This window comes from Melanerpes formicivorus, unplaced genomic scaffold, assembly GCF_026170545.1.
Source record: "Melanerpes formicivorus ecotype bairdi unplaced genomic scaffold, bMelFor1.0.p_v2 SCAF_9, whole genome shotgun sequence".
In the NCBI taxonomy this organism is placed as follows: Eukaryota; Metazoa; Chordata; class Aves; order Piciformes; family Picidae; genus Melanerpes; species Melanerpes formicivorus.
The window spans coordinates 12,751,636-12,766,884 of record NW_027142361.1 but is presented as its reverse complement, the minus strand read 5'-3'; the positions used below and the strand labels follow the sequence as shown (position 1 = coordinate 12,766,884).

At 50.5% G+C, this 15,249-nt stretch overlaps 1 protein-coding gene across 2 annotated transcripts in view; it reads right to left on the bottom strand.

The window, feature by feature from the left end:
• HADHA (hydroxyacyl-CoA dehydrogenase trifunctional multienzyme complex subunit alpha) overlaps positions 1-15,249 on the bottom strand; it is a 55,078-nt gene that overhangs the window by 507 nt on the left and 39,322 nt on the right. For both annotated transcript variants that reach the window (XM_068143041.1, XM_068143042.1), the window contains exons 10-19: positions 13,143-13,199; positions 11,789-11,898; positions 11,387-11,521; positions 9,826-9,997; positions 9,120-9,206; positions 4,324-4,464; positions 3,119-3,187; positions 2,562-2,757; positions 1,610-1,724; positions 991-1,136 (exon numbers count right to left, since the gene is read on the bottom strand). In XM_068143041.1, coding sequence (XP_067999142.1) covers positions 991-1,136; positions 1,610-1,724; positions 2,562-2,757; positions 3,119-3,187; positions 4,324-4,464; positions 9,120-9,206; positions 9,826-9,997; positions 11,387-11,521; positions 11,789-11,898; positions 13,143-13,199 — 1,228 coding nt within the window. The remainder of the gene's footprint in view (positions 1-990; positions 1,137-1,609; positions 1,725-2,561; positions 2,758-3,118; positions 3,188-4,323; positions 4,465-9,119; positions 9,207-9,825; positions 9,998-11,386; positions 11,522-11,788; positions 11,899-13,142; positions 13,200-15,249) is intronic.

The following is a 15,249-nucleotide window of genomic DNA, read 5'->3' as shown; positions in this document are numbered from 1 at the left end:
CAAGGAAGTGACAGGCACCAAGGTGATCTGGAAGGGTGAGAGCACAGGATTCAGCCTGATGCGTCCTCCAAGAGTCTTTGAGTCTGTTGGCAGGGTGCTGCTCCTGCCTGCCCCACCTGTGCTGAGCAGAGGGACAAGCTGGGGCACAGATGGTGAAGGGTCTAGAGCACAAATCTTGTGAGGAGCAGCTGAGGGAAATGGGGCTGGTCAGCCTGGAGAAAAAGGAGGCTCAGGGGAGACCTCCTCACTTTCTACAACTCCCTGAAAGGTGGGAGCAAGGCAGTGGTTGGTCTCTTCTCTCAAGGAGAAGAGGAAACAGCCTCAATTTGTGCCAGGGGAGGTTTAGGTTGGATAACAAGGAACAATTCCTTCATGGAAAGGGTTGTCAAGCCCTGGAACAGGCTGCCCAGGGCAGAGGTGGAGTCACCATCCCTGGAAGGGTTTACAAGCCATGTAGAGATGGTGCTGAAGGACATGGTTTAGTGGTGACCTGACAGTGCTGGATTAACCGTTGGACTTCATGATCTTGAAGGTCTCTTCCAACCAAAACAATTCTATGGCCGCTCCCCTAGTCTGAGCTTGCCTCAAGGAGTGTTCAACTGAAGCACCACCTCATGCCCAAGAACCATTCATTCGTGAACCAAACCCCAGCCACACTTTTCTACTGCCCAGGCCATGGCCAGGGCCATTCAGCCAGGCTGCTGAGAGGTCCTGGAGAATTCTGTCCATGCTCTTGGCTAGCACCTTGGCCTGAAAACCACTGTGAACCATGGTTGAGGTGATCAGCTCAGCTGAGCTGGGAATGCTGTCTCAGGCCAGAGGCAGCCTCTGGCTCAATGGGAGAAAGCCACTCAGGCTTGTCAGACTGCAGCTCAAATTTAGCCTTAATAGCTAAGTTACTCCCAGTGGTGAGCCCACTAGACAAGCCCACTGCGAAGCTTTCAAGCTGTGCCATGCAGCCCAGCCCAAACCCCAGCTGAACCTACTTACCTCCCAGGCATGGGGGGAAGCCCAAGCCAAACACAGCACCAATATCTCCCTCCACAGGGTTGCTGAGGATCCCTTCCTGCAGGCACATGGCTGCCTCGTTCACAAACCTCGTCACCAGGCGCATCTGGATGTCCTCTTCAGTGCAGCTGTGAGGGAACAGCCTGTAAGGGCTGTGCAGGTGACACAGCAAATGGATGTAGGAGCACATCAACATAAGGGAAAAGTCTCCCCTATGAGGGTGCTGGATCACTGGAACAGGCTGCTCAGAGAGGTAGTGGAGTCGTCTCCTCTGGAGAGATTCCAAACCTTCCTGGGCAGCCTGCTGTGGGTCACTGTGCTTTATCAAGGGGGTTGGACTAGACAATCCCCAGAGGCCACTTCCAACCTCACCATGCTGAGATTCTGTGAAGCCAGCACACACTGGTGACAGACTGGGGTAGGGGTGAGAATAGTTTCTCACTGAGGCTGTCCTGATAAGCACAAAGACTAAGTTCTGTGATGTGTCCGGAAGCAGGCATGTGGGAATGGCAAGGGCTCATTCAGGCCTCGTGCTCAGGGGCAGAAGGAGCTGGGGTGGGAGCCAGCCCACACCACCACTCAAGCACACACAGCTACTTACACCTCAGGGTTGGCTGGCACTTTGAACTGTGCCAAGATCTCATCCATGCCAGAATTCACACTCCTGTTCTTCACCCCCTCCTGATAAACATAAAAGCCCTTCCCAGCCTTGCGACCTGTCGGGGACAGAGAGAGACAAGTCACATCCTGCCACACCTCCTGTGGCACCTTTGCCTCTGGTCTTCTTGTGGCTCCTGTTAGCATGAGCATATTCTTCTGACTCAGGCAGCATCTCTGCAGTTCAGAGTGACCCTGTTTGTTGCCTCACCAAGGACAAAGGGAAGATGGCCCTCATCCAAGCTTGGTCCTTGGCAAGGACTGTGCCAGGTGCTGATGTCTTCACTAGGTTCCAGAGGACAGTCAAATGCCACAGTTTCCATGGCTACAGCAGTAAAGACATGGTCCTTATCCACACTTGGGAGGCAGGGACAGAGTTACCTCCTGAGCAATTGACACTGCCAGAGGTCTGGTCACAGCAAAGGCACTGGAGGGTGACAGCTGTCATGGCTCAAAAGCAGGTCCCATTGATGGACACTGCTCCCTCCTGGTGTGCTCAGAGAGGCACACCTGCCTCTGGCACCCAGTGCCACCAGGCACAACCTCTGCCACAAGGCCAGAACCATCATTTTGCTTTGCACAGAGCTTCTAAAGCTCAGCTCAGGGCTTATTTCACTTGAGCACATTTAATTCCAGACACTTGCTACCCATGCCCTGGACCACTTGTGAAGGGATCAGACAGAGGTCTATGAGATCCAACCTGCTGCTCTGGGCAGCATCTTTGCCTTCTGCTGCTGCTTCTGTAAAAGGCAGAACTTTGCCTGTGGCCAAATTCCCAACCCATTCCCATGACTGTTTCTGCAGCTTCCCTGCCCTGATGCAGAGGCTGATGAATCCTGGTGCCTTTCTTCAACCAAAGGGGAAAGGTGCTGGCTTCAAACAGCCTCATGTCTCACCTAGGAAGCCTTTTTCCACCATGAGCTTGAACAACTCGATGCTGCCCCCTCCAAAGCGCTCGCCAAAGGCCTTGCCCAGGTCCTCGGCCACGTGCGTGGCCACGTCCACCCCTACCTCGTCGATCAGTGTGGCAGCACCCACAGGAAAGCCAAAGGCTGTGGAGATGGCATCCACTTTCTTTGGGTCAATACCCTCCTGCAGGAAGGAAGGGGAAGGAATCATCTCTCTGGGTGAGAAAGCCAGCGTGGGGGCAGAAAGCCCTTGCTCACCTTGGGCCTGGACGGCCACAAGCTCCAGCAGCTGTCTGATTACAGACAGGCAGTGTAATGCTGCTTGCACCACTCCTGACTCCCACCTTGGTGCCATGTGAGGAGGAAAGAACCTCATCACTGCCTGTGCCAGGTCTCATCAGCCCTCAGCTCAACCAAAAGCAGGCTGGGGACAACCACAGGCACCAGGACTGGTTACCTCCCTCCCTCCTTGTCCAGAGCTGGGGTCAAACCCATTGAGGGCAAGAAAGCAGCAGAGTTTGCACAACAGCTGGGTGGATACACACCTGGAGAACTCGGACCACTTCTGACAGCATTGGCCCCAGGCACCTGGTGGTGTAGAAGCCAGGCCCATCCTAGAAGTGCAGGAGGAAGGCAGGTGAGTACAAACTGAAGGACATGGCCTCTCCTGGCATCACAAGAACCACATTTCACAGCAAAGGTTGCAGTTGAGGCACTGATGTGCAGAGCAGAGGCACTAAACTTCTTTTACTTGCAGGGCTCAGTTTGAAGACTTTCCATGAACTCACTCCTTGGAAGATCCCACTAGTGCTGACACTTAAAATAGTGCCTGGAGGTCCCAAGCAGGCTGTAGAAGGCTCCTTGCTTCACCAAGCCCAGCAGGATGATGGGGGAAGGGGTGCTCAGCACAGGTGAAACTGGTTGTTTCACCTCTGACACTGCTCCCAAATTCAGGAAGCAACTGATCAGCTGCAGGCTGCCATTCAGGGAAGCTTCTGACATGGGGATAAGGATTAGATCAGCAGCACTGTGTCTCCACTAGGCCTTCAGAGATGCCTGGAGCACTTTTAGACAAGCCAGTTTTCCCAGCACCACAGGATTGTGGCAACCTCACACATCAGGGAAAAGGAAAGAAAAAACCTACCAAACCCACTCATAGACTGCCCCAAGCTTCCCAGCTGAACCTCCCACTCAGCTGAGGCAGCAGCACTGAGCATGAGCAGGCCACAGAGCATGAGCAGCTCCATTTGCCTACCAAAGCAGCATTGGTCCATGGTTTTGTGAGGCTCTGCTGCCTCCTCCTCCAGAGCACAGCTGTTGGTTCTCAACTGCTGCCTTGCTGCACTGTACTCAAGCCTTCTTCCTCTGCTTGGTACTAGATCACTCCTCCCCCACATTTGCACATTTATTTCTTCTCAGCCACAGTTTGAATCCAGGAGGAGACTTAGTGCTGACTGATCCTCTGTCCTTGTCAGAGAGTAGAGGCACTGAGAGTCCTGCCTAGGCTCTGCTCCACCTCAGGTGCCACTACAGGTGTCAGCCTCCTAGAAGCTGTATGGAGCAGGACTGGCAGCTCCTCATGCTGGCTGATCAGACTGTTTCTGCACCTTCAAGGGACACATGTTGGATCAGCTGCTGCCTTCTCACCTCCATCCATTTTTACCTCACAGTCACACTTCAGGCTCTCTCAGCACACAAACATGCCCTTGAATTTGTTATCCAGCTCATCTTTGGCGTGGGGTTCTCTCACCTTCACCACAATGACGATCTTGCCCTGTTTGAGGCCAACAGCAACTGCAGAAGCTGCTGTGTCCTGGGATGTTTTGTCTGTGGTGATGATTTCCAGCAGCTGCATTTTGTCCACAGGGGAGAAGTAGTGCATCCCGATCACCTTGGCAGAAGGAAGAGCTCAGGGTTGGTTTTCCAGTAGGGTAAATCAAGTGGCCAAGTGCAGAGGGAAGCAGGCCAGCACTGGCACAGGGCAGTAGCCATCCAGCCCCACACTCCACTGTATCCAATAGGAGTGCTCTCTAACTCCTTTTCTCCTTGGCTTTCCCAAGGACACAGCACATGCTCCACAGCTCTTGCCTCTGTGAGGGTGTTTGACCTGGATAATCTGGAGAGTTGGGCAGAGGGGAACCTCATGTGTAGGGTCCTGCACCTGGGGAAGGAATAACCCCCTGCAACTGGACAGGCTAGGGGCTGACTTGCTGGAAAGCAGCTCTGCTGAGAAAGACCTGGGAGCGCTGATAGACAACAAGTTGCCCGTGAGCCAGCTCTCGTGGTCAAGGAGGCCAATGGTTTCCTACTGTGTCCAGGAGTCAAGGGAGATAAGGCCACATCTGGAGTCCTGGGCCCAGTTCTGGGCTCCCCAGTTCAAGAGAAACAGGGATCTACTGGAGAGTGTCCAGCAGAGGCTACAAAGATGCTGAGGGGACTGGAGCCTTTCTTTGAGGAGGAAAGGCTGAGAGACCTGGGGCTGTTTAGCACCCTGAGAAAGGATCTTCTCATTATTGATCAATATCTAAAGGGTGAGGGGCAGGAGGATGGGTCTGACTCCTTTCAGTGACAGGACAAGGGGCAATGGGCACAACCTGGAAGCCAGGAGGTTCTATCTGAAAGGTGAGGAGAAAATCCTTTTCTGTGATGGTGACAGAGCACTGAACAGGCTGTCCAGAGAGGCTGTGGAGTTTCCTTCTTAGCAGATTCTAAACCTACCTGGACATTATGACTGTGGGCCACCTGCTGTGGGTGATCCTGCTTTATCAGGGGATTTGGACTAGATCTCCAGAGGTCCCTTCCAACCCTTACCAGTGCTGGGATTCTGTACAATGCCTACAGGACCAAAAGTGCTTCTCAGCTCTCTCTGTACTTGTTTAACATCCTGGCAGCCAAACGTGGTAGCAACCTTAGCCAAGCTCAGTCCCTGGGTGAGTTACAAGTGCTGTGTGACCTGCAGGAACCACCTGAGCAGGCCCTGCAGCCACACACCTGGGTGATGCTTCTCCTGGTCTACAAAACCAGAACAGCAGCCACGGAGACAGGCATTTAGCAGAGTCCTTGTGTTCTGCTCGTGAACGTTTGGGTTTGGTGTGGGGTTTTTTGGTGATGAAGTGAATCTAAGGAGAAGGCAGCAGGTTTCCAGAGCCTAATTACAGAGATGAGTGCAGCCTTCCTCTGGGAGCAGCATTTAACTGATTACTTGGCTGTGTGCCTCACTTTAACAGGACTATGTCACCAGCGTGTCATCTTCATGACTCCTGGAAGCTACACTTGGCATGAAGATCACCTTGCAGGGGAGCTGCATACTGCAAAACTAATTAAAGTACACTAATTAGTGAAATTATTTCCTATTAGTTTCCCCAGAAAGAATCATTACACAGGCAAAAACAGGGAGTTATTTGCATGTCTGAACAAATAAGACTCAGTTGGCATTTCTGACACAACTAAGGTCCAAGAGCAAACCAGGAGGAGGCTGACAATGGGCACAGGAACCTCCAGCAGCTGGGACACACTTTGTTACTCCATGTACCTTAGAACAGACTATTTCAGTTGGAAGGCACCCACAATAATCACCTAGTACACAGAACTCCTGCAGAGAAACAAGCACTAGATGTAACCCTGGGCAGACTGAAGCCTCTTGCAGAGGTTTTAGGACCAGCCACTGGTACCTGTGTGTGACCGTTTGAGGCGGTGCCTTTAACAAAGGGATACTATGGCTGAATGTTTATAAATGAAAGATGGATCTAAACTAATTTCATTGGTGGAGAGGCAGAAGCACTGCCTACGACACTGTGTTTGAGTTTCTGTAGCACTTTCCAGCTGAAGGCCAGAACCTCTATCTCCTCCCCACACCAGACTGCCTCTGCCTCCTCATCCCACCTGTTTTGGAGAGGCAGATGGGATTGTCTTGCAGGGGAACTGCTTGCTCTTCCCTGCCTTGGGGATCAATGTGATGCTGGTTGCATCAAAAAGGGCATCACCAGCAGAGACAAGGTCATTATCCCACTCTGCTCAGCGCTGGTCAGGCCACCCCTGGAACACTGGGTTTAGTTTTGGTCCCTGCTGTACAAAAAAAGATGTGGACAGCCTGGAGGGAGTCCAGAGACAATGTGGATAGGCTGGAGAGGGTCCACAGAAGGGCCACCAAGATGATCCAAGGACTGGCAAGCTGCCATACAGGGTGTGGCCGTTTGAGGCTGTGCCTTTAAGAAAGGGACAGTGCTGGGACACTCTGGCTGAATGTTTTGGTGAAGACAATGAAAACATTGATATTCTAAACAAATTTCATTGGTAGATTGGTAGAATGCAGTTTTAAGTTTTAGTGCAGCTGGAGTTTTTTCTCAGTTCGCTCCTTTCCTTCTCCCTTCCAGCTTGGCTGCTTCTGGGCTCCTAGCCAGAATGACCTTGGACACCAGAGAAGCACTAATCACTAATACTGCATGTGCTTTTAAGGCCTAACCAAAATTTAATCCTTATTAATTACCTTTTCTTTCTCTCTAGCCCTTTTTGGGAAAAAGGGAGGTAGGGGGAGAGAAGGGGGTATGGGGGGGAACCCTCCTCTGTCCGGAGGAGGGAATTTCGTTCCTGTATTCTTGTTTTTTTTACTTTGCTGTATATTTCTGGATATATATTGTAAATACTGTATATATTGTATATCTAACCTGCCTTTCCACATTGCTTGTAAAATATAGCATTCCTTCCGCTTCTCCGGCTGAGATAGCTGTGGGTTTTTTTTCCCTTTGTGGGGGAGAGAAAGCTAGGCCTTCTCTCTCAACCCACCACACAGGGAAAGGCTGAGAGAAATGGGTTTGTTCAGCCTGGGGAAATGAAGGCTCAGGAGAGACCTCCTCACCATGATCCAGTATTAAAGGGTGGCTACAAAGAAGGTGGAGACTCCCTTATTATGAGGAGTCACATGGAAAAGATGTGAGGTGATGGGTACAAAGCTCTCTCTCCCGGGGAGACTCTGACTGGAGACAAAAGCAAAGTTTGTCACAGCAAGGACAATTGGCCACTGGAAAACTCCTAGGACCATGGAATGGTTTGGGTTGGAAAAGACTTTTCAGACTATCAAGTCCACCTGTTAACTCTGCACTGCCAGGTCACCATTAAACCATGTCCCTCAGCACCACATCTGCACAGCTTTTAAATCCCTCTAGGGGTGGTAACCCCACTGTGAAGAAGTTAATTTCAAACTGTTGTACAGCTACATCGCGTCCAAAGGAAGAATCTATGAGGAATCTACGGTGCACGAACCCTGAGAGCCCTGAGTCAACTGAGAGTCCCTGTTTTCCCTTTTCTTCACTTCGTCTGCGAAGAGACAAACTGTTTTCCATTTTCTTGTTTCCTGATTTTCTTGGACTTTTGAATCATCTACATCTGGGGATAGCCGGAATGGACTATGAACTTTACTTATGAACTGTAAATATTGTTTTAGATTGGATGGACAGTATGAACAGCCAATGAAATTGTTTCGAAGGGGTGGACTGTGGCCGTTTGAGGCTGTGCCTTTAAGAAAGGGACAGTGCTGGGACACTCTGGCTGAATATTTTGAAAACATTCAGATATTCTAAACGAATTTCATTGGTAGATTGGTAGAATGCAACTTTATGTTTTAGTGCAGTTGGAATTTTTCTCAGTTCCTCTCTGTTCTCCCTTCCCAGCTTGTCTGCTTCTGGGCAACTAGCCGGAGTTCTGACCTTGGATAACAGATAAGCATTAATCCTGCATGTGCTTGGAGGCCTAATAAGGACTTTCTCCCTTAATAACTGCCTTTTCTCTCTCTAACCCTTTTTGGGAAAAAAGGGAGGTAGGGGGAGAGAGGGGGGTACAGGGGGGGAACCCTCCTCTGTCCGGAGGAGGGAATTTTGTTCCTGTATTTTTCTTTGCTGTATATTTCTGTATATATATTGTAAATACTGTATATATTGTGTATATACAACCTGCATTTCATTTTTGCTTGTAAATATAGCATATCCTTTGCTTTCTCTGACTGGGCCAGACGTGTGGTTTTTTTTTTTTCCTTCTTCGTGGGGGAGAGAAAGCTGGGCCTTCTCTCTCTCAACCCACTACACCCACCACTTCCCTGGGCAGCCTGTTCCATGGCTTGATAACACTTGCAGGAAAGAATTTTTCCCTCGTGTCCAACCTAAACCTCCCCTGGCACAACTTGAGGTGTTTTTCTCTTGTCCTAGCACTTGTTAATCTTCCCAGGGCAGTGATGGAGTCCACAACATTGGACACTTGGCCATTTTCTCTTGTCCTTTCACAGTTTTTCTGCCCTTCTGTATGCATGAATGCTTCCTGAAGTTTCTCACCTCCCTATTGCACCTACCTGCCAACATCAAACTAGGTGTGAGTCCACCTTCATCCCTTTCCTACCTGCCCAAAGATTACAATCTCTCTGTTCAAAGCTTGCAGTGGGGGCAGAGGATGAGCTGTTTTATGTTCTGAGGAGGAAACAGAAGGTCCCAGTGCTTACCTACAGCAAAGGCAGTTTGCCACTAACAGGCAGCTCAGTGCAGAGCAGAACTGGGGACTCACCTTCTCTGGCCTCTTGCTGGCAGCAGCGATTTGGCTGATGGGAAGGGCAGATGTGTTACTGGCAACGATACAGTGAGGAGGGATCACCTGTGGCAGGCAGTGGAAGAGACAGAGTTAACATCTGAGCTCCGGACTCAGATCCAGAGCCCTGAGAGTACAAGGCCAGCACCTGAAAACCCCTAACAAACCCCATTTTCACTGCTGAGACAGACAGCATTAGAACTGATTTCAAAACAGGAGCCTGACTCTCTGCTCCTGAGCTCTCCCCACATCTGCAATGTTGGTCCCAGAGTCCTCCTGTTTCTACCAGAACATGGCAGCCACATTAGACATGGCAAGGAGCTGCACAAAGCAGTTCCATGACCATGTGATTCTGTCCCCTGAGTGTGCTCTTGAACAGAAAGGAGCAGTGGCAGCAAGTTAGAGACAGCAAAGGACTATAGGCTATGGAGATAGCAAAAGACAGTACAATGTGGGAGTGGTTTTGGAGTGGCTTCCAGGAGTCGGAATGACAGAACTGCCAACTCCTTATTGAATATCCTTAGGGAACCAGCAGGCTGCTCAGGACACTCCCACACCATCGACACAGCTTGCAACAAGCACCAAATAGCAACAGAAAGGTGTGACAAACCCAGCTGCACAGGGCAGGCCACACAGTCTCCACCACACAAGGGCCAAGCACAAGGTGCTCAGAGCTGCTACTCACAGCCTCCACTTCCTTCAGCACTTTATGCTTGATGTTTATGTCCTCGAAGACAGCCTCGATCACCATGTCTGCCTTCTCAAAGCCCTTGTAGTCCAGCTGGCCTGTCAGGCTGCTGAGGATGGAGTCCCTCTCGAACGACGTCAAACTCTTCTTCTTCACCTTGCCGTTCAGCCTAGGGAAGGACAGTCCTGTCACAGCTCCTGGCCACACCACCAGACTGCTGGAGGTAATCACACCACCAAGAGCACCCCCTCCCTCCTGGAGCTGGGACCCAAAACACCATCTCCTGCACTGCATTCTGCACTTGGGCCACAACAATTTCATGCAACGCTCCAGGCTCAGGGAAGAGGAGCTGGAACCTGCCCAGTGGGAAAGGAGCTGGGGGTGTTGGTCAACAGCTAGCTGAAGATGAGCTAATGTGTGCCAAGGTGGCCCAGAAGGCCAACAGCATCCTGGCTGGGATGAGCAACAGTGTGGCCAAGCAGGACTAGGGTAAGGATCATTCCCCTGTACTCAACACTGGTGGGGCTGCACCTCAGATCCTGGGCTCAGTTTTGGACCCCTCATTCCAAGGACATTGAGGTGCTGAAGCATGTCCAAAAAAAGGCAAGGAAGCCCAGTCCTGGAACAGGCTGCCCAGGGCAGTGGCAGAGTTCACCATCCTTGGAGGGGTTTAGAAGCTGTGCAGATGTGGTGCTGAGGGACATGGTTTAGTGGTGACCTGGCAGTGCAGGGTTAACAGTTGGACTTGATGATTTTAAAGGTCTCTTCCAACCACAATATGATTCTATAATCTTCAGTCCTGCAGGACTGACACTCTGCCTCCTGGCACCTCCTAACCTCAGGAAAAAGGAGAGCCATGCTCACACCACTCAGCTGATGCCTCAGCCTGAAGGTCAGTCACTGGCATTCCTGAGGACAGATAGCTGAGCACTATTACTGCTGAGCCAGCAGGACAGGGGGAAGGAAATACAGCTTTTGAGAAGTCTGACCCAATGCCTCCTTTGACACAGGCTTCTGGGCAGCCAGGTCTCTTTCCCTCCCTGCTTAGCTCTACAAGGCATTGCTAAATCTAAAAGCTAAAGCTAGGTAGGCTGTCCACCCACCTAAGGAGCTGAGCACACTGGGCCTATTTCACAGTATCACAGTATAACTAAGGTTGGAAAGGACCTCGAGGATCATTGAGTCCAACCTATCAACACAGACCCCATGACTAGACCATGGCACCAAGTGCCACATCCAATCCCCTCTTGAATGCCTCCAGGGACGGTGACTCAACCACCTCCCTGGGCAGCCTGTTCCAATGACGAATGACTCGCTCGGTGAAGAACTTCCTCCTCACCTTGAGTCTAAACCTCCCCTGGTGCAGCTTGAGACTGTGTCCCCTAGCAATATCCCAGGACACTGCATGGGGCCACCTTGAAAGAACACATTTGTGACATCTGAAGGTAGAAGACTCCAAAGGAACAGAGGTGTCAGGTATTCCTGACTGCCTGGAAGTAGTATTTTGTCTAAAGGAAGCTCCAGCCCATCCCAAGCAAACTCCTTTTCATTCACATACCCCTTGAAGATCTGCTGTTGTCCTCTGTCCAAGCCTTTCTGAGCTGTGTCCTTCAGAATGGTCTTAATTCCCTTGTCCACTGAAACCTGTGCAATCCCAGCTCCCATGAGCCCTGCTCCCAGCACTGCCAGGGTCCTGCACAGAAAGCAACAGGGAGGGGACACATTCAAAGCTAGGAACAGCTCAATTTCCACTGCTGCCATCAGCACTGCACAGATCCCCTCCACCCAGGCACTACTTTTATTGAGGTCACATAAGGAGATGTCACTTGCGGGTGAGACCTCTGAACTGCAGTGGATCAGCCTTCTGGAGGCTGGAGATCTCTCTGCCACACAAGCCCCTCTGTCCCAAGAGCAGAGGTCCTCCAAACTGCTCCTCAGGCAATCCCATGCTTGCACTCACTTGACCTCTTGCTGAGGGGCTCCAAACTTGTTCTTCTTGCAGCGCACCTGCCCGTGGTAGAGCCCCACCAGTGCCTTGGACTCATTGGTCACTGCAAGTTGGCCAAAGCTCTGCAAGATAGGGAAGAAGGGAGTGGAGACTTTGGTATGTAACAGCTGTCTCACTTCCAGCAGGCACACATCAAAAAGATGGCAAGGAGAGGGCATGGTCACCTCTGTAACTACGGAGTGGTAAGCTGGTTAGCAAAGGATAGGGCAGGTGCACCCTCTCCCCAGAGGCATCTTCTGAGCTAAGCACAGCCCACTTTGCGCCATCACCTCCCACATGGGCTGCTGGAAAGCAGTGGGAAGCTGCTTGTTCAGTGTCCTTTCCTCTAATTTAAAGCATCTGAAAGTGTGCACCTAAAATGCTTGTGTCTGGAGGGGGATGGGTCTTGTGTCTGGAGGGGCAGGGGTTCTGCCACTGAACAAGAGCAACCACAGTATTTCCACCTCCATCTCCTTTCTACCCATGGAATGGTTCACAGCTCAGTTCCACCAAGACAGCTTTGAGAGGACCATTCCCTGGCAGTTCACTGGTGTGATGGTAGAGCCAGAAGTGACTCAGCCAGGCAGCAGCTGCAGAGTCCTATGAGATCAATGTTTCCCCCAGTGACAGGACCATATTTCATGGTTGTGGGACCCTTTCCCTCCTATCCTGCACCAGCTAGGGACATTGTGGAAGTCCCAGTGGCTTCCAAGTGGAAGGGGCCTGCCCTCAGGCTTTGTGAAGAACTTTAATCGCCCCTTGCCCTGTCACAACAGACCCTGCTAAAGAGTCTATCCCCACCTTTCTGATATGCCCCTTTAAGTACTGGCAGGCCACAAGAAGGCTTCTCTGGAGCCTTCTCCAGGCTGAACAACCCCAATGCCCTTGACCTCTCCTCACAGCAGAGGGGCTTCAGCACTTCCATCATTTTTGTGGCCTCCCCTGGACCTACTCCACCCTGATGACTGAGTAAACAGAACACAGGTATCACAGGAAAGAAAAAAGGCACAAAGTGTTTTCACAGATGCAGGACCTCAACAAACAGTTCTGTTGTTCAGGACAGACCTTTTTCACAGCCCCACTGCCAGAAGAGTAGGGAGCAAGACACCACTGTGGCCTGTGGCCAGTATTTGTGCCTGGTTAAACACATCTGTGCTTCACTGCTTTGGTTTGCAGAGTCCTTTCAAATCATCAAGCCCAAGCCTTAACCCACCACTACCAGGTCACTACTAAAACATGTCCCTCAGCACCACATTTACATGGCTTCTCCATCCTTCCTCCCAGCTGCACAGCTTGCTTGTAAGCAGGAGGAATCTCACCTCCTTACCTGAGATTCGGTGAGGTATCCAGCGTCATGCCCCTGGTCCAGTCCAGTCTTTACAACCTAGTGAGGAACCACAAAGATAAGCTGTTGTGTGACCATTTTAGGCTGTGCCTTTAAGAAAGGGACATTTGCTGGAACACTCTGGCTGAATGTTTTGAAAACATTCAGATATTCTAAATGAATTTCATTGGTAGATTGGTAGAATGCAACTTTAAGTTTTAGTTCAGTTTGAGTCTCACTCTGTTCCAGTCTGTTCTGCCTTTCCAGCCTGTCTGCTTCTGAGCAACTAGCCGGAATGACCTTGGATAACAGATAAGAGGACTAATCCCTGCATGCGCTTTGAGGCCTAACAAAATTTCATCCTTATTAATTACCTTTTCTCTCTCTCTAGCCCTTTTTGGGAAAAAAGGGAGGTAGGGGGAGAGAGGGGGTACAGAGGAGGGAGTTTTGTTCTGATTATTTTCTTTGCTATGTATTTCTGTATATATATTGTAAATACTGTATATTGTGTATATATATATAACCTGCATTTCATCTTGCTTGTGAATACAGCTCTACCCTTTGCTTCTCCGACTGAGTCAGCCATGGTTTCTTTCTTTGTGGGGGAGGGAGAGCTGGGCCTTCTCTCACCACCACAGCTGTTAGGTCACATCTGGCAACAGCTGGGCTTTAATGAGCTGACTTCTTTAGCTGCACCTCCCTGGTGCAGTGTCTGTAAGTAACGCAATGCCTGTGTAACTCAGGGGGTGAGGCTTTCAAGCGCTGTGTGGTTGGTGCCATGAAACCAGCAGAATTGACCTTCCTGGTTTCAACAGGTTCCATCAGATCTTTAGAAGAGGACACCTGGAAAAACTGCAGCTCCATGTTTCATGAATAAAGTACTCCAGCTAAGTCTTCCCTCAAATTGGATTCTCATAGAATCACACAGCTGGTCTGGTTTGAAGAGACTTTTCAAACCAAGTCAGCTGTTAACCCAGCACTGCCAGGTCACCACTGAACCACATCCCTCAGCACCACTTCCACACAGCTTTTAACCCCCTCCAGGATGGTGACTCCACCACTGCCCTGGGCAGCATGTTCCAGGGCTTGACAACCCTTTTAGGCAAGAAATTGTTCCTCATGTCCAAACTAAGCCTCCCCTGGTGAAAACTGAGGCTGTTTCCTCTTGTCCCAATGCTGTTCTTGATCTATTTCTTACTGGCACTAGTACAACATAAACTTGGTGACCGTATCACAGAATCCCAAAACTGTGGGGCTTGGAAGTGACTCCTGGGAATCACCTAGTCCAAGCCTTCTGCTAAAGCAGGGTTACCCACAGGTTGCTCAGGATCAAAATGTCCAGGCAGGTTTGGAATCTCTCCTAAGAAGGAGACTCCATAACCTCTCTGGGCAGCATGGTCCAGTGCTCCAGCACTCTCACAAGAAAGAAGTCTCTCCTCATCTTCAGATGAGCCTCCTGGGTTCTAGTTTGTGCCCATTGCCCTGTATCTCATTATTTGGCATCACTGAAAAGAGTCTGGCCTCATCCTCTTGCTCCCCACCCTTTAAGTATTGATGAGCATTAGGAAGATCTCCTCTCAGGCTGCTCTTCTCCAGGCTAACCAGCCCCAGGTCTCTCAGCCTTTCGTCCTCACAGAGATGCTCCAGACCCATTAGCATCCTTGCAGTCTCCATTGAAGTCTCTCCAGTAGTTCCTTTTCTCTCAAACTGGGGAGCCCACAACTGGACTAGGACTCCAGATGTGGCCTCACTAGGGCAGAGTAGAGGGGGACAACCAACTTTGACCTGCTGGTCACACCCTTCTTAATGCCTCCCCATTCTAGGATGTTCCTTTCAATTCTACCATGCTTGCTTGATATGCTACAAAGGTAGCACTCATCAGGACTGATCTTCTGTGAGGATGTATGGCTTGACTCAGAGAAAGGAACCACCTTCCCTCTGGCACTGTGTCATTCCACAGATTCACCTTCACTCTGGTTTCTTGGGCATTACCAATTGTCGTAGGGTTGGAAGGGTAAGGCCAAGAAGCCTCCTCCCTCCCCCCTGTAAAGTAAAGGGAAAGAAAATTGAAGGGAAAGGGAAAAAAACCTCACAGCTGAATTAGCAAAGC